This window comes from Accipiter gentilis, chromosome 22 (genome assembly GCF_929443795.1).
Source record: "Accipiter gentilis chromosome 22, bAccGen1.1, whole genome shotgun sequence".
NCBI lineage: Eukaryota > Metazoa > Chordata > Aves > Accipitriformes > Accipitridae > Astur > Astur gentilis.
This window is the reverse complement of record NC_064901.1, coordinates 8,053,206-8,072,156: the sequence shown is the minus strand read 5'-3', so window position 1 is coordinate 8,072,156 and position 18,951 is coordinate 8,053,206. Positions and strand designations below refer to the sequence as shown.

The window sequence follows — 18,951 nt, the reverse complement described above, 5'->3', positions numbered from 1 at the left end:
TAGACTACAGAAATGCTATAAAAATAAAGCCAAACAAAACCCAAAAATCCACCCTACAAAAAAGCCCTCAAAAAATCCTTTATATACAACAATATTTATAACAACCTTCACACAGTCCAAAAGGCTGAACAGAGGTTGCCACACAAGAACATACTTTGTAGTTGGGTTTTTGACGTTTTTGTCAATATTAGCAGACTTCTTTTAGCATCGCTTTCTGTAATTGCCTGTATACACATTTGACTGATTTGGGAATTTTCCCCCTGCCCCATTGTAATCATCCCATGGCTAAAACATAACAGAAGTTATCTATGCAGAAGTTAAGAGCTTGCTCTTTATAAATACAGAAGATCAATTTAGACTTTAGGAACACTTAGCCATCAAGACCCTCAATACAAAACTGAGAATAAGATTGCTGCAGATTTGCTGTATAAATTACATTATCAACTTGCTTCCTTAAGTCTTGAACTGAGAAATGAGGGGTGTCAAAACTATCGCTTGACATGTTGCATAACTATGAGCCCTAAGAACACAAAATTCCCCAACACTGACTTTTTTGAAAAGCAGTAAATCTCAGGTTCAATAAAAACAGATAAAGTAAACAGATCAGTCTCCCTCAGGGTTGTTGTACTAACTTAAGTTCTATAGACAAAGACAAACACTTAAAAAATGCTCTCTATATAACAACTTTCTCAATCCTTAGATACTCCTTTCCTTTGAAACAATTCTCAGGAAAGCTAGATTCGATATGATTTATAACTATACTGATGATTAAAAGACTGACTGGCACTAAAATTGGGAAACAAAATGGCACAGAACAATTTGGTACTCACCTTCCCTCCCTCCCAGTTACAACAGCATTCTTTTCATTATCTTAAACCAATTTGTAAGTCTCCAGGCTGATACTAAGAGGAGCAGTCGTCCTCCTCTTATTTCTGTTCCCTCTACTGTGCTGACTTAGCTGCTTCTGCTGCCACACATTAAATCTACCGAGGAAATCATTCTATTTATTTTTTACTCAGTTCTGAATTACATCAGTTTCCTGATCCTACTCTGTATAGCCACAGGGGTACTTAGGCTGGTACAAGGGATGCAAACAGGATACTGAAGTAACAGCTCCTTTCAGTGACAACATGGTCCTAGATCAGCCTAAACTGACCATGATATCATAACCTGCACGTCCAGGGCACGAGAGTTGCAAAAACAAGAGTACAGAGACTAAGAAAGTCAAATACAAGACAAGTCTTAACTCTTTTGAATTACAAATTCAATCAAAATGTATTTTTAAAAGTGTATTAGCAAGACCATTTCTTAAGGAGGAGAAAACATGCTATTTTACTGAACATGTATAAAACACTAGTTCTTTAAGCAAAACAACAGCCTCCCATGGCTTTAAAAAAAAAATCCAGCTGAATTTCGTTGTGTACAGATTCTGTTAGAATGTTTTCCCCTACTGATAGGGCTATGCTTCAGATTCTTTAAACAAGCTCAATCAGGAGCCTCTCTTTTCAGGGCAGATTCCTCCTCTCCTACCAGCCTGTCCATTTTCATATTTATGGTATTTTCACAAATCTCTGATATCCACTATCTTACTACAAAATTCAGTGACACTTGACAACTCTGGGCTCCGTCTACACCTTGGCCCTCAGCTGTAAGTAAGAGTACCATCACATGAACTTGCACAGTTTTATTAGGAAAGTGTTCAGGGAGCTCCGAGAAGCAGTTAGTGTGACAGATATTTTGTATTTGTGTAAGGATGCATGAAATAATGCCGGAAACTAGGCAAGATAGAATAAAAGGATAAAAATAATTACTGAACAGGTACTTGAATAGCATAGATCCCATGAAAAAGAATTGTCTGAGGTTAAATAATTACAGAATGCACATATAGAAGGGGACAAATAAAAATTCTAACATCTAATATTCTAGACTTTGTAAACTTAATATTGTTTTAATGGTGTGTTGTATTTCACACATACATGCACTACATTTTGTAGCTGGAAGGGTTTTTATCTTTTAAATAGAAAGTCTGACCATGTGCAAACCAGGCAATAGTCTTTCTCCCAACAAACTCCAACATCTCAAATAAACTGCAGTTTTTCTTGAATGGTAGGAATAAGTAAATCGCTGATTACACTGACACTCCACATCCCTAGCATGCAATTACACTGTTTGATCAAAGTGTAACAGAAGATTTAAAGTCGTTTACTAGAGAACTTCCACATTACTCTAAATTATTAAAAATACTGCATTTCACATAGAAGTTGACAAATCGAAATTTAAAGAAATATTGTTTTCTGAGAAGAAAACAAGGATTCCCCCCCCCCCCCCTTTCTTTTTTTAAAGAAGCTTGAAAGGTCCTAAAACTTAGGAATTATTGCTCTAAATTTCATATAACACTAACCAGCATTGCAGCATTCATATTAAAACTGCATTTTACTGCCTCAACTGCACAGAAAAGCCTGACTTAAAGACAATCTTTACGTTGATCAATGTATTTGTCTTAGCTATTGAGGACAAAGGTGGGAAGTTATTACAGCATTTTGGGCAGGTAAAATTGCATATGCAACCTAAAGGTTATGTAATAACTACATATAGGATTTCATAGTCTTATTTTATTAATGAATCCTGATATGCAGCATTTGAAATATTCACCCAACATCTCAAACCTAGCAAAATATATCAAAGGGGAAAAGAGTCAGGAAACCTGAATGGTAAAGCATGTAAAGCTGATTAAAGGACTTATCTTACACTGTTGAAACACTAACCTTTCCAATACAATTCAAACAATCAAATTCTAATGTATTTAGCAATACAGGAACACACTCAGGAAGTGTGTATACTTTCTTTCCGTTTCAGTTGCAAACGTAGTTAACTCTCAGACTCTAGAAATGTATTTTGAAAAAAATTCAACTACATGTAAAGCAATGCCAGCTGCAATGCTTGTGCTTTGTTTTTCTAAAGTCCATTCAGACTTCTAGAAGGAAGGAAGGAAAGGCCTGCAGTATTTTTGAAAGAAATGCAATACACTGAAGCAGCTTGAATATACATACCCAGTGCACACATAAGTGTATGCTCTTCCTACTAGGGCATGTCACAAAACTCAAAACAATTGTAAGATTTTTTTTTTTTTTTAAACACTTTGTTTTAATCAAAAGATTATTATCACACAAAAAGACTAACCAAATCTTCATTTTTAGATATTCATTATGCCAAAGATAAAGCAGAACACTGTTCTGGAAAACTGAAAAATACTGGGGACATGGAAGATTTGACTCCTAACAGTAATTTAAGAGTGGACACACTTGTGTAGCTACTAATGTTCTAGTTCCCATTCACAAAAGGGAAACTGAACATAAGAGGAGTAGCCTTCACCTTCAGTTTTCAGCAAACACAGTCCAAAACTTCATCTCATCCAGAACACCTAAACCATCATGCATGTAAAAGCATTAAGCATTTAGAAGAGTTTCAGTGTATCCTTACAGACCTGATTATGCCTATATATTTATTACAATTACAATTAATCCCTAAACTGTCTACTGAGGACTGAAGATCCCTTGCCAACTTCAAATATATATATAAAAATAAATCTTTATTTTGCAAATTAAAGTCTCAAGCAAGATTCTCTCTCCAGTAAGCTGTGCAGTGAGATAGGTGTCACTGGTCACATCAGGATCATACATGTTTCAAAGATATACCACTTTTAAAGAGCATGCAGAATAAAAAATAATTTGAATACTTAAAAATTTAGAATTACCAGCTCTCGTATGTTAACGGAAAACCTTTACTTCATAAAAACAGTCCAGGTTAAAGATGCGGAAAAAAAAGATTTCAACAACTGGTTAATACTAGTGTACATCTGGACAACATTTGCAAATAAAGACTATTTTCTGTGGAACCATATGAACAGTCAGTTAAATACCAGGTCAGTAACTACCGCACTTCAAGTAGCAATAGTATTAACATGTGTCCTGAAGGTTCCCTTTTTTATAGATCTTTTCCTTTTGAACTGATGATGATTTCTTGCTCCTCAACTGATACTTTTTTCTGAAATTCATCTGATTACTTTCTGATCACTTTTCAAAAGCAATTCCTGACAACTAGAAAAGTGACATCCTTGGTCAACTGTCCCACAAGAGTGGTAGATACAAGAAACCCAGCTAGCTGTAAGGAGCAGTCTGGTGTGTTAATGACACAGCTGACAGATAAAAGAGAATTTACTCATCCATAGGTCTCCTTCAGTCCTGCAACAGGTATGGCAAAGACCAGGCTTGCAACTCTCCTTCCCTAAATCCGTCCTTCCTTTTTTCCACTACCACCATATCATCCCCAGTCATTCAGATTCAGAAGTTTGCTTCTTTTCACTACAGGGCCAAGTACTGTCAAGTTTCATCAGCTTCTTTGAACAACTTACAGAAAATCCAGCTTCAATTTCCTCCTCTTCTATGGTAGGGTCAAACTTCTAAGCCACAACTTAAACTCCGTATAACACTGCCTCCATTCCATCACTATTCCTTACTAGAATTTTTTCATGGAATATTTTTTTCTTGTGCTAGGATTTTTATAGCCACTCTCCCAACCAATATGGTATTTGGGAATAGTAATGAAACTCACACAACTCATGGATGTGTTTTTAAAGGCTAACCGCCTCTAAATTTCATGGTCTGGAAATTAAGTAAACTAATTGTCCATAGACTTCTATCCACTACACAGAAGCCAGCGGGGGGGTGGGGGGGGGTGTCAATTGAGACTACAAGTCCAGAAAAAGTTAGAAGCCACTAAAAATGATGGATTCAAACTCTTTTACAAAGACCATTCTCCTCAAAGACTAAAACGTACATGTCTAAGAATCGGAAACTAAATAAAACAAATTTTTTTGGAGTAGCAAATATAAGTGCCTTAGAAGTTTATCATTCATGGACCTTTCTTGTACTCAAGTGTTTTTTATCCAACAACATGCTTCTAAAATTTTGTTTCAGTTAAAAATTTATAAATTAAACTGGGCTCAGTATTTTGTAAGTTTTTCTTCACAATTTCAGTCCCAGAATCCTTCAGAAAATAAAGTTCCTGCCTAGGAATTTTTAAAAGAACTATCATCTTCCTCGAAGAAGAGTCTATTCTGTAAGACTGAAGGATTACATTAACTTCAGGAAAAGTAAAGATAATCCAGTCATTATCATCAACATACTGTAACAGAACTACTGAAACACTCCATGCCACAGTGCCAACAGTACCAGCCACTGTCCCTATATGCAGGCTCTCCTTCTCCCCACACACCTGACAATTTGTGCAGACATTTTATTTTAGCATTAAAGACTTTTCCACTAGGAAATTTGTATTTTCCTTTGCACCTGACATGCAAATCATCAAGAACATCAGCAATCTAAGCAGACCCAAGATCCAGCAAATTTTAGCTGAAAGCCATTAAACAGCCATATATCTCTTTAATCAGCTGACAGTTAACAGGAATTCTTGAAGGTACTAGATTACCTAACCAGACACAAATGCTCATTTTGACCTCAAAAAATGCTCACTCATTTTCACCTCCAAGTTATTCTACCTTCACCAATATCAATATAGTTCTACAGAGAAATTACAATCCTTCCAACAATCTTTCCATTCAAACATAAAATTGAATGCCATCACTCAAGACAACTAAATAGCCAAGTAAAACATAAGCAGCAAAAGTACTTCTTACAACTAATAAACACTTACTATTCTACGAGGAGTGTGTATAGTATATTTCAACTGCATTTCTTTAGCAGATTGAATAATCTATGAAACATGTTTGAACACAAGCTCCCACGATTGTGAAGCAGTCATGTTTCTAATAATAATTTAGAAAACTCTGCAAACAAATGTAAATTAAACTAAGTTCTCTTTACAGTTAGGACTGTTTGAAAACGTGAGTATCCTTCCTCAAGAAGTATGTACTTTCTGAAGATCAAATCATATAAAATAAAACTAAGAATTCTACATCTATTTTCTTAACAGACTTGCTATGGGACTTTAATTTGTTTCACATCAGTTTTTCCAATAAATCAAGTAAGAATATTAGTGTTCATATGCCCTTTACAGAAAAAAGTTAATACAGGATGTTAAATAGTTTTACATATCAACATATGGTCACTTTCAATGGGACTAGAGAAAACTGCAAGACCCCGATATATGCAGTTTAATCCGCCAATACGTAGTTTGGTCAGTGCCAATATTTAACACAAAATACGTCCTACATTCATCTCCAGTCAGTGTTTCTTTATCAAACCACCTAGCAGGTCTCCGCCACAATATTCACAATAGCACAAACATCAAAGTTAGCTTTTGTTAATGTCCAGAATGGATTGCTGCTGAAAGCCTCTCGCACACATTACCAAATGAAGCAAGAGGAGTACACAAAGAAAAAAAAACAAAACACCACCTCCCAAACATCTTTACCATTTAACATAGCAACACTGCAGAGCTTGAGAGCATCTACCTAAACAAACCAGTATCCTTAACATGTCTTTCACAGGCCTAGTATTTTCACTGTCTTCATAGTTTTTATAAAGTCACACAATCTTTCACAAAATATTGGGAATAGAGGACATAATAAACATCCTGTGGTTTTGCAGGCTCAATGCTACATTCTTTCTTTGTTGCATACAGCAGCCAAAAATTGATACTTTTTTCCACAGATGAAAAGAAATTCTTATCAGACTACCGTTTAGTAAGAAATTATTGAAGTTTTGCATTTTTAAAATCAATTAAGTCATGGTATTTTCCAAATGTCTGTGCTGGAAAAAAACCACAACACAATTGCAACACCAATGTCAAAAGCTGAACTCTTGCCAAAAATATCAGCTATCAACTGTAAATGCTCTCTCCCTCAATTAACAAGACTGTATATAGTATTTCCTAAGTAAACTTTCCATTTTGGAACATTTTGTACATTATTCCAGTATGAAATGCTTAAGGGAAACAAAGCTTGTGAGCAGTATCTTCTCTTTGGACAAACTAATTAAAACAGATACAGACAAGCTTGTGGACAAGCCAGAGTTCAATCACCAGTTTCGATCAGCAACAGCAAAATACACCATAACCACAGATTAGATTGTGTTTTAGCCACTAGAGAAATACTCTTGACCCTCACAGCTATGACACCACAGTAGACGAAGTATTTTGAAGACATTCAGCATCACCACAGACGTCGGTTTATTCATGAAATGTTCTAAGTAATGCCAAAATAATGCCTAAAAAATTTTCACTCGACTTTGAAGCCTCTGAAGTACATTTCTCCCCAGACCCAAACTCTCATGTACATTTACCCATACCGCAATAATCAGAGATTCAAAATAAACTGTTGAACATGCTTCTATCTTCTCTACGTATTACTGAAGCACAGATAAAAGGTGCTATAGACAGGTCTGCAATTTACACACACCACTATGTAATGGTTCTAACTTACAACACAAACTGATTGCAAAACACAGACTAAAGTGCAGTGCAACCAGAGCGATTGTAAGATAAGTTCTTAAAGAAAGGTCAGGATTATTCTGCAATTGGGAGTCTTGGAATTACATTGCAAGGATTCTTGTACATCTTTTTCTAATTTTAGTTTTTCAAGAACAGCTTCTAGTTCTGGAAAGGCATATTCAACAACCCACCAACAAGCCACTAAACTACTGCATTTTGATACTGGCTATCAGTAACCCAATTAGGTCTCTACTTTAGTTAATAAACGAAAAGGTCATTGCCTTTCTTAGCAGAAAGTAGCTATGTTGAATACATTTCACCTGTTACAGTACAGATAGTGCCAGCTTCCTTTTCATTTAAGACAGCCATTCAATACTCTGAATATTCAAGATTAATCTACAGTACTCTCATGATCGAATTCCTGCTTACTACTGCAGTTTTCTCCAGAATTGGATTAGAAAACACAAAGCCAAAGGAGTGATACTGACAATAAGCCAACTACACATTTGTGTGGCTGTATGTACTTATATAAACACACATATTTTACTAGAATTTAATTTGGAGAATAATCTTTTTCTATCCAAACTAAGCAATATATAATGCTTTTTATTTTCAATCATATAATTAAGAGATTCATGTGTGACTCAAAGTCAAGCTGCTGGAGACTTAGTTTTACAGAAGAGCAATGCAGTCAACTAAAAATACATCTATAAATTCTCTGTCTTCCAGGAGGAAAACAGTCTTCCAGCTTCTCTAACAGGATAAGTGGCATGTGGGAACCTAGGAAAGCAGGCTTTCAAAATAACAATGATGCAAATAAAATTGATTTCAAAGACAAGAAGATCGATAAATGCAGTCTGACATTTAGACAGACCATATTTCATTCAGTTACCTTTGTCCTGAATCAAATGTTTGACTTAAGATGTAAAAAAACAAAACAAACGCAGAAAGAAAGAAATCCCCTAGTTCCTTCAGTAGCTTACTCCAAGGGTCCAGTTCTTCACTGAAGTATGATGCCTTAAGAAAAAGCATGGAAAGATATAAACTTAATAGCAGTAGGTTAGAATACAGAGTAATAGATGGCTTATTTTGAATCCATTTATATTTCTTCTGTGTCTTCATGTAGAAAAGTCTCATAATTTCTCATTGTACAAAAGTTATTTCAGTATGTTGCCCGATTATTTCTTTGGCTGTTCTACCCCCACCCCCCCCGCCCCAAAAAGCAGTTACCCAAGTTCACACACACATATACCTGTCACGTTATCTACATCCCCACATTGGGATAATTTTTTTTTTAATGTGAAGTTTCAGTCTACTGTGTCATACCCCTTAAACTACACACTTTTCTACTTTAAATTAAAAAGCATCTCAATAAGTCTAAAATGCAGGGAAGCACCTAATAAGGCTACCTCTCAGACTTTTTTTGATTAGCCATCAAGACTGAACTCTAAATGGATCAATCTTCAAAATCTTATTTCCAGCCCTCAAATTGTTTTTATGTCAATTTTTCAGCATTCTTTTCAGAATTACTACTGAAGAATGGGACATTATATTGCAATGTTGACCTTGCCAGTTCTGCACAGATCACAAGACAGAAATCACTTCCCAATTTCTACATTTATAGCTCCCACTTACAAAGCCACAGATCATTCAGGGGGTTTATGAATTTCTTTTAGCAGGAAACTCACAGCAGTCCTGGAGGAAAGCAACTCAGCATGTTTATTTCAGCACAAGTTCATCCTCAGCTGCAGTTTCCCATTCTGTCACTATAATCTATTCTATGTTTCTCCTAAATGCATGAACCTTACAAGTAACATCTTTTAAAAACAAAAAATAGTTATACATCTCAGTTCATTTCTATCTAAGAAGACTCATGTACAGTCTTTTAAAGTGCTGGGCATTTTTTGGAACACATCTAAGCTAGTAAATAAGTTTTCTTTACAAGAAAATCACCACTACAACCAATAAGACTAATTATACACTGATGGTAACACCAAAACACAATATTTGAATTCAATAAGATTAAAAATATCTTTACTGTCAGCATCACTATATGGGCACATTTTTCCATTAAGATGAAGCTACATTATGAAGTTATGCAGCTAATAATGAAGTACCACAGTTAGAGCTTCATTAGACACTTAATACTAAACAGAACTAAGAATATTAAGCTCATTCTCTTTATTATTACTAGTAGTTGTATCACAAGAGCACAGAAATCAGAGCAAAGTTGTACACTTTGTAGTGTGGCAGGTCCTTAGAATCACTATAGAGTGGAAAGGGAAGGAAAAACCACAGCATGGCAAACATGCTCAAGAACGTAAATTTCCTTTCAAAAACAAGGAACTTCTATTTATTAGTTAGGAATACAGAAGGGGAAAGTATAATCGGCAGCAGACTGCAAACAGTGACCTGCACTGACCTAGACTGCTCTAGTGATGAACACTCATGTCAATGTTCATCAGCTGCAGGTCAGTAACACACATTCTCAAGGAACAGACAGAAGAAAGCAAGAACTACTGAAGTGTTAAAATGAGAATATAGGAAGCCACCTATATATAGGTAAAAGAATACAGTATTACAGACCTTAAAGAGCTCTGTGTCATTAAGGCAATAGCAATGTTGACAATAACAAAATCAAATACAATCAAGTTCATGGAAACAAAAGTTATGAAATACAAAACAGTAAGACAGTTAAAATACAAGTATATTAGGTAAAGTGTTTTAAGGGAGGCATCACAGAAAGTTGATGAAGAATGGGTATTTTCCACCTCCAAAATGTTAATCTAGCCTCCTGGCACAGAATAGCGCCAGCGCTCTCTAATTTACACCACTTTATCAGAGTTAACAGAGTCAGTAGTCCTGCCTTCTCCTAATTCAACTGTACAAATCTTGCTAAAGCTATGAAAGAGAATAGGTCTCATAGAACTTGTAGACATGTTTACATGTGCTCCTTGAATACTTCCGAGAATTCCATTTGTCCAGGCAGGATCTTTTCTTTTCCCAGGGTCTCAAGGTGTATCCCAGGATTCTGTTCCTGCAACCCTGGGAGGAGAGTTAAAGCACCTTATCCTCAAAGAAAGCAAACAATTTCAGTTTCACAACTCTTGAATTGCCAAGTGTTTTTTTAAAGAGTTAAACTCATCTGGCTCGTTACCACTTCTTATTCTCTATTTTGATATACCGTGATATCTGAAATACAAGCAAATGTACTGAAGCTGTCTGCTGGGAAACTTAGTATCAAGCAAAAGATCTTACTATTCACCTGGGAAATTGTATTTTGAGATAAAAATTATTTTACATAGAAACAAACCACAGTTTTGAGTTAAATACTAGAATCAGGCATTCTCCAGCTTCTTATAGTGGTCACTGGTATAAAGCCAAGGGGGAGGTTTGTTTGGGTTTTTTTCTTCTAGAAGGAGTATTATTGGATCGTCAATCTCAAATTTGGTTGCAGTTAAGGAGTGACCACATTTTGGATTAAGAGAAGCCAAATTGAGCAAATGGAAGAAACTTTACAGCAAGTGACCCATTTTAAAAAAAAAAAAAAAAAAAAGATAATCAGAAAGAACTTCAGAACTTCAGGCATCTGGAATTTCTGAAGTTCACTCCCTATTTCAGGATCATTTCAATCAGCATTCAGAGAAGCACCATTTTTCAGAATGTTAGAGCCAACACATGCAGGATTTTTCAACACAAATATATGCACAAACATGCACAATACCTTCAAAAAGGCTAAGAATGCACTCCACCTCTCAGTACCATTAAGTGGAATTTATCCTGAACACAGAAAAATATACTTTTACCCTTAATTTCTAACAGCAGGTTACCTCTAATCAGCCATTTTTATAAAAATCCTGTAGTGGCAGAAAAAACTACATACTGTTTGAATTCATGCTGTAGGTTCAGGACTGGTCCTGAAGAACAGCCAACTTCATAATTAGCTCTTAATACCTGTTGGAGTTGAACAGATGAAGGTAGAAGATACTATTAAACTCAATATCCTGCTGAGCCATTGCTTAGGATAATTCAAGAACAGTCCGAGTGACAAAAAATAGCAATCAGATATGCAAACAAAGCTCTTGCAGGTCATATATTTGTCCTGAAGATTTGTTAAATCAGTGGAGGATCCAGCTTCCCTAGCTAGTCTCTTCATCAATTAGGACAAAGAGATCATTATCACTTTCACCCAACTTCTTAAGTGTCAAAAGGATGAAGAACACCCACCTCTATCTCAAAACCTACTTTCAGTGTGAAAGAAAATTATACCACCAGACACTTCCCACCAAAAACATTCCCCAGCGTGAGATTCCTCAAAGAGCCATTAAATATGCATAGGTGTGATGGCAATGAAACTAAGAAAATACAAGTCCAGTGGTTTAAAAAAAAGTTATTCTTTACCAAGAAGTGTTATATAATTTATCTGCTACATAGTTTTAGGCTGTGTCTAAAAGAAAACCTCACCAGAATGAGTGAAATAACAGTTCCATGCACTGCTTCTAAGTAAGAGTGACTTTATTCCAAATAATTATGTTTCAAAGAGCAATTATTACACAGTAAAAACACTTCTATCCCAAGTGTTGATAGAATGGAGTTATTTAGGAACAATATTCCAGAAAAAAATTACACAACTACTGTACTGATCAATATCTTCCTGTACATAAACCCCATAGCTATCCAGGTATTTCCTGTTCAATTTCTACAATCTTTCTGTAACTCAACGTCCTGTATTCTTTTACTGTGTTTTGCCTCTATGAGGTGCATACTGCAAGAAAACTATATAGAAATGTTAAAGATTAAATCAACTGCTTGAAAAATAAAATTGGACGAATGACACATAAGCAGAAAAGTGAAAACACTGGGTTTTTTTTAATGATGAACACTCTAATCCTTGAGAGCCACAAACAGTATCTCAATTTTATAGTGAAAGAAATGTTAACGATGTACCTACCTTCTCTTCACAGGAGAATATCTCCTTATTTCTATTTACCTTGAACTATGTCAAGAAATCTCACTTCAAATTTGTTCATATATCTTTTAGGGTAAGCTCTGCTATGTAGCAACTTCCATTTAATTTACAATCAGATCTTCTCTGTATAGGTTATTCATCCGCAAAAAGGAAGCAGCTCTGCACATTTTCAATTTTGAAGTCTTGCCAAGAAGGCTATGAGGAAGGCAGGATTTACCCCCACGAACACAGAAGAAAAGACTTTCAACCTTCAGTAAACAGGCACCTAAAGTTCTACCAGAGGCTATCTGCCTCTAACACAGTTGACTAAACAGTAGCCACAGTAGGGAAAACCCTTGATTATGTCTAATTGCCCTCTACCCAAAATACACAGAACTCTCAATTCAGTGCTTTAAATTGCAAAAGGGACTTAACTCTACAACATATGTAGCTGTTTTCACCATTAGCTTAGAAAAATGGTTAATGCACAGAAGTTTCTGGTTTTTAACTTCTATACGTATGGTATTTTGTACTGAAAGAAGTTTCATAATAAAACAAAGCTATTAAGCATTCAAATACTTTAATATGCAAATAAAAAATATTTATTTGTACAAAGAGGTACTTCTGCACCTCTGCTACAGCAAGCACCTTAACAGCTTGCATGAACAGAAGTTTGCCATTTCAGATGCATGTATTACCCACATACCTCATGGCATTTACAAGTATCACAAATAAGAATGTTGATCAACTTTTTACAAGCTATTTCTTTCTGGTTTTGGTCAGTGTTGATTAAGTTAACTTTGTTTTTAAGGACTGCTTTAATAGTTAGTTAAGCTTAATTTCATAGTAAATACTGAGATACACCTGTAAGACACAATGAAATAGCAGTTTATCAATTATATATATTTTCCAACTTCAACCCTCTAGAATGCAATTGATAAACAATGCATGTGGTTAAAATACACTGTGCACTTCACAACTGCAGGATCTGCATTTCCTGCCTGTAACCTTTGCATGTTCTATCACAATTAATGCCCCTGATATCAATCAGTTTGTTATTTAAGAAACACAGTATCAAAACAGCACTAAGTGTATTTTCAAACAATCAAACCAAAGCATTTCAAAGCTACCTCACTGGTCATGAGAATATAAGAATGGCTATGTCTGGTCAGACTAACAGACCACCAACCTCAGTATACCAATTCTCACCACAAGCAAACAGGCAGCTACATGCGAGTAGCATAGAAACAGAAGGATAAACCTCAGAAGACATTCCAAATCTCCAAAAGCTTGTAAATAAATCAAAAGTATCCTGAGCCAGAGGTAGTATCTTTGAATTTAGACACCCCCAAGGACTTTTCTTCCATGAACTCATCCAAACACTTTTTGACCAAAGAACATTTTAGCATCACAAATAGCCCCCTGCACAAGATTCCACTAGTTCCTGAAAAGCCAGGGTTTTTTTGAAAATACTTCATTTTACTTCATGCTTCCTAGTTGCTGAGACACACTGATTCTTTCCTTAAACTAATGACCATTTTACAACCCTCATAATCGCTTTCACTTCCAATCTATGACCGAAACGAATTATTTGCTTGCCTATACCATAGGTGAAGTCTATGGTATCAGAAGAATTAATTGTTCCTCCAACTTTTAAGAGAGAAACATTCCCAACACTATCCTCCCTTCAAACCTGCAAAGTAAACCAAGCTACGAGTAGCAAAATATTTCAGCAATCGATTCTTGCTACACTTTGAAAACACTGAAGCTTTGAGAAATGCTGAAACCCCAGATGAGTGTATCTACACTCTGAACTTGGGACTCATCTAGTTCATGATATTAACACATTTACATATGTTTACATATTTACAATTACATGTAAAGTCCCTAATTAGATAATCACCTCAAATCTGAAAGATTCCCAGGAAGATACACATCTCTTCTCTTCTTTTTTTTTTAAAAAAAGAACATCCATTGGGATGTAATTCTGCAATATTTATGAGGTTCCCAAAAGTTCATAAAATTCTTGTAATGAGCTACTCTCCGCCCCCCAGCAGAAGGGGGCGGGGGCAGGGAGAGAAGCATGCAAGTAAAATCTGAAATCTGTGGGTTGTTTTGTTGTCTTTTTTAAAACACTTACATAAAGAACACAAAATGTTAGATAACAAAATCCTCCCATAATGTCACTAAAGAGTTGGGAAGAAGAGCATTTGTAAAATTAGATGAACTAGGAACTTCAGTTGTATGTTACTAGTGCTGTCATTTTATATGATAGAAAATGTATTCAACCACATTGATCTTTACACACATTTGAGCTACTTAAAAGGATGCATACTGTTTATACTGAAATTGTATATACTTTGTTCTGAGTATTTGTGTTTCTTAATTATTCTTCCTATTCATTAAAACATTTGGAAATAGCATCTACTGTTAATTCTCTCTCAACACATTCTTGTGTGATTTCGAAATATCAGAGAGTACTCAATCTCATTTTTATCTAGTTCAGAAGATGTGAATAAACTGCACAATTGAGACCTTTATTCCAGCCAAGCATTGTCAGTCTGTAAGCCTCAAAAGAAAGTGGAGCTCTACTGACTTTCCCCCCAAAATTGCAAGTCTTCCTATGATACTCCTTTATGAAAAAAACTTTATCTTCCTTCTCTGAAAGTTTCTGTAGTGCATCTCCAAAGCACTTTCCCATCCACATTTCTTTTTCTTTTATGAGACTACAGAGCCACTTACCTCCTAAAGGAAACAATTATTTCTAACAAATATGTAACATCCAACAATACGTGCTTGCTATAACTCTCTCTAAAGTCCATAAACATCTTAGAAAACATGGACTGAATTTATCTCAGTGTAACAGCTACTGACTTCAAGGTCACTACATTGACAGATCAAAGTTACAGTTACAATTACAAAACACTGTTCCAGTGAAAATCATTCTTTTAGTTCACAGAACAGAGAACAGATCCAGCCTATTACTTCAAGTGATCAACACACTATGCAAGGCCAGACTACTTCCTTTCAACACAGCAGTGAATAAATGCTAAAGAAGTTACTGTGGCAGCCAGTATTACAAGTGAAAGGAAAAAAGTACTATGGTTCAAGTACTGCACTCCTGATATTTGACATTTCTGTACCTGGTACTAATTTGCACACACAGATTTGGCCAATTATTATGCTGCTTCACTTGTGCACACAGACAAAACAGCCATGTGCCTGAACAGTTGGAAAAGACAGTAATTTTACCAAGATCCAAGAAAGAATAAACTTACTACAGATCATCTCTCCCTGCATCATCACCCCCATACACAAAGAGCACTCCTACTAGGGGTGGGCAATTCTTCCAGTCACTTGAACTATACAGGAAAAAAGGTGGTGGTGGGTGGGGAAATCACACAGGAGTCCCATTAATTTCATACCACAGATAAGGAAGTATCTTATTCCTTGGAAGAATGCAAGACATAAATTCAGAACAGGTAAATAAAATCACACATATTACTAACTCATTTGGTTTTCCACATACTTCTTATAAAGCACTGTTTGCAAAGTTATCAAGTTAACTCAGAAAGAACTTGTAATTGCCAGCACTGAGAAACAATATTTAGAGAGTTTATTGTCATGTTGAAAGGAAGAAGTTACCTGCATGAGGAGAATTGCATCTAAACCATCCAACTCGCATGCTTCCATATTCATTATCTATTGTCATTCTACAGAATTATTTTTTCTCCTTTCAACCCAGGAGGCCTCAGTCACCAAACCCCTCACACTTGTACATAGTATCACACAGATGAATAACACTCTCAGCAGTTTCAATGGACAAAACCGTTGTCTGGGGTCCAAACTATTAAGTCTTTACCAGTCACAAAATATACTGGGACTTTATAACTTGAGTTACAGAACAACAGAAAGATGCAGGCCTGATAAACACATCTCTTCCAAAAATATTCTCAACACATTCCTGTATCACTCTTCACCACTGTACAGGTTGACATTTAAAATCCAAAGGTAATGCCCTCCCCCTCTTCTATCCTGGGCTTCCAAAGTTATAAAAAAACCCACCCTCATGCGCACACACTGTGCAGTGACTATGCTGTCTCAGTCCCATGACCTGATGCACACACAAGGTAGAGTGAATCAACACATACATAGCCAGGGTCAGAACTACTACGGTATCTTCAGAAATAAGCAACTGAAACAGTATGGCCATGGATGACAAACAGCAACTGCAAACAAAAGCTGCAGACTTGGCAAGAACACATCATGGTGTCTAGAGGCCACATGAGTCCATAGCAGCTCTTTTTCAGTCAGATAGAGCTTTCAAAGTCTCCAGACTGAGCTTCACATTAGAGTACAGAATGTGGTACTTCGTTTTAAAGTAACAAGCCTGTGCATAAAACAAATATTTCAAGATGGTTTTGTTTGCTAACAAATGACACTAAGCAACTTATTTATAAACATAGTGCTATATTACTAAGACACTAGAGAAAACAAGAGAAACAGTCAATTGTTCTCCACTAAAAATGCCCACCGACGTCCACCAAACTGATTTTAAAAGGAGCCGTTCCACAAGGCTTAAAATGGTAAGACAAGCTAGTAAGTGAAGGAAATAGCAAAACTTCTTCATTTGTTTCCCTTGGTGTTTTTTAGAAATTCTATCTTAATGATAAATGTAACAAAAATAGTGCAGATTACATGCTTATTAGAGAGCTCCGAAGTCCTGAAAGAATTGCCTAGGCTCAGGTAGAGTTCTTGGTTCTGAAATCTGCAAGTAAATACCTCGCAAATGTTGGCTACTGTTGCAGCATGCTATTAAAAACTCTAATTACAGTGCAATTTGATGGAATGCCACTTCAAGACAGTAAACATTCACTCGGTACAAAAAAATCACCAAAAAAATTCTTCAGAAGCAGTGAAGTTTGTAATTGTCTACATTTCTGTCCTATAAAAGAATAATGACTCCTGTACAGATACCTCGCATTCAGTGGATTTTATAATCTGTACATAAACTTGTAGCAGTCTTTGTGTAGTTTCATTTTTTCACATAAAAGTAATTAGTAGAGGTATCCTTTCTATTACTAAAAGCAAACATTAACGGCAAGAGATCTGTAGCGGAACTCCAACACTTGCTCTCTACCCTGAAGACTTATGCCATTTTTGTTCCTGAGGCAAAGTTCGTGCTTTCATGCATATTACAACCACCACGCTGCAGACCCATCAACTCCTCACTATATGCTTCATCAGTGGTTTCTCCCATACGAAATCTCCAAAGGAACGAGACAGAAGGAAAGTGAGCACAAGCTCGACCTGCCTCAAACCAGAGCGCCTGGCCAAGTCCCTCACTTGAGATTTACCTGAACACCCTTTCCTCGTCCTGTCCCGCCCGGCCGGGAGGCACTCCTGCCTGCCTCTTCTGCCCCCAAAGCCACCGCTCGCTGGGCTTCGGGGAGGCGCCAGCCCTTCCGGGCCCGGAGGCTCTTGCTGCCCATAACCCGCACCCAGGGCTAGGAGGCCGCCGGCCCGGGGAGCCCCGGAGTCATTGTGCCGAGGGAGACGATCGCAGCTGTCAAGGCGCAGCTCGCCCCGCCGCGGGCGGGCGGGGAGGAGGGTCAGCAGCCCCGCGCCGCGGCAGCGCCCGCCCTTCCCCTGCCGTCCGCCGGGCCCCGCAACGCCAGTACGGGCGAGAGGCCTGCGGAGCAAGGGCTGCCTCCGGAGCCAGGAGCCCAGGCGGGCGCCATGCTAAAAACCAAAATGGCTGCCCCAGGGAAAGGAGCCCAGCTCAGGCCGTGAGGGGCTGCGCCTCCGCCGGCCCCGCCGCCCGGCGACGCCGCTTCGCCCGCCGGACCTCGCCCGGGTACCGTCCCCAAGCCACAGCGACCGGCTCGGCCTCAGGGGCCCAGCGGGCTCCGCTCGCCCGGGCAGCTCTGCTCCCGCACCCCGAGCGCGGCCCGGTCCCCGGAGCTCACCGCGCCGGTCCCAGCCCGCGCCCCGCTCCGCGCCGAGCTGCCCTCGCCCCCCCGTACCTGAAGCTCGGCCCGCTCCACCTCCCAGTGCGCCCTCTCCATCTCGAAGCGAGCCCACTCGTGCTGGATGTAGTGCAGGATCCCCGGGATGGTGTAGTGCTGGGGCCGGGACAGCTCGGCGGGGCCCGCCGCCTCCTGACCAGCCGGGGCCGCGGGCCCCTGGGGCTGCTGCTGTTGCCCTCCACCTCCTCCTCCTCCTCCTCCTCCGCCGCCGCCGGCTCCGGCCCCCACGCAGCCCCCACCCGACTGCAGGTTCATGTTCCCACCCGCCTGCGGCGGTGGCTGCTGCGGTCTCGGGGCGGCCGCCATCCCACCGCCTCCTCCGGCTCCGGGGTGCTCGTCCATTGTCTGCGGGGAGCCCTCCTCCTCGTCCCGCGGCGGGGGCCTGGAGCAGGGGCCAGGGAGGGGGTGAACGGAGCTGGCTGGGGCGGGGAGGAGGGGGGCGGGCCGGGCTCGGGGAGGCGGGGGGGGGCTGCGCCGAGCGGTATCCGGGTGTCAGAACAGCGCCGAGCCGCCGCCAGCCGCCAT

The 18,951-nt window shown here is 38.5% G+C and overlaps 1 protein-coding gene across 3 annotated transcripts in view; it reads right to left on the bottom strand.

Annotated features, from left to right (window-relative positions):
* STRN3 (striatin 3) overlaps positions 1 to 18,951 on the bottom strand; it is a 67,986-nt gene extending 49,035 nt beyond the window's left edge. For all 3 annotated transcript variants that reach the window (XM_049825089.1, XM_049825090.1, XM_049825091.1), the window contains exon 1: positions 18,424 to 18,951. In XM_049825089.1, the coding sequence (XP_049681046.1) occupies positions 18,424 to 18,768 (345 nt within the window). In that variant the 5' untranslated portion in view covers positions 18,769 to 18,951. The remainder of the gene's footprint in view (positions 1 to 18,423) is intronic.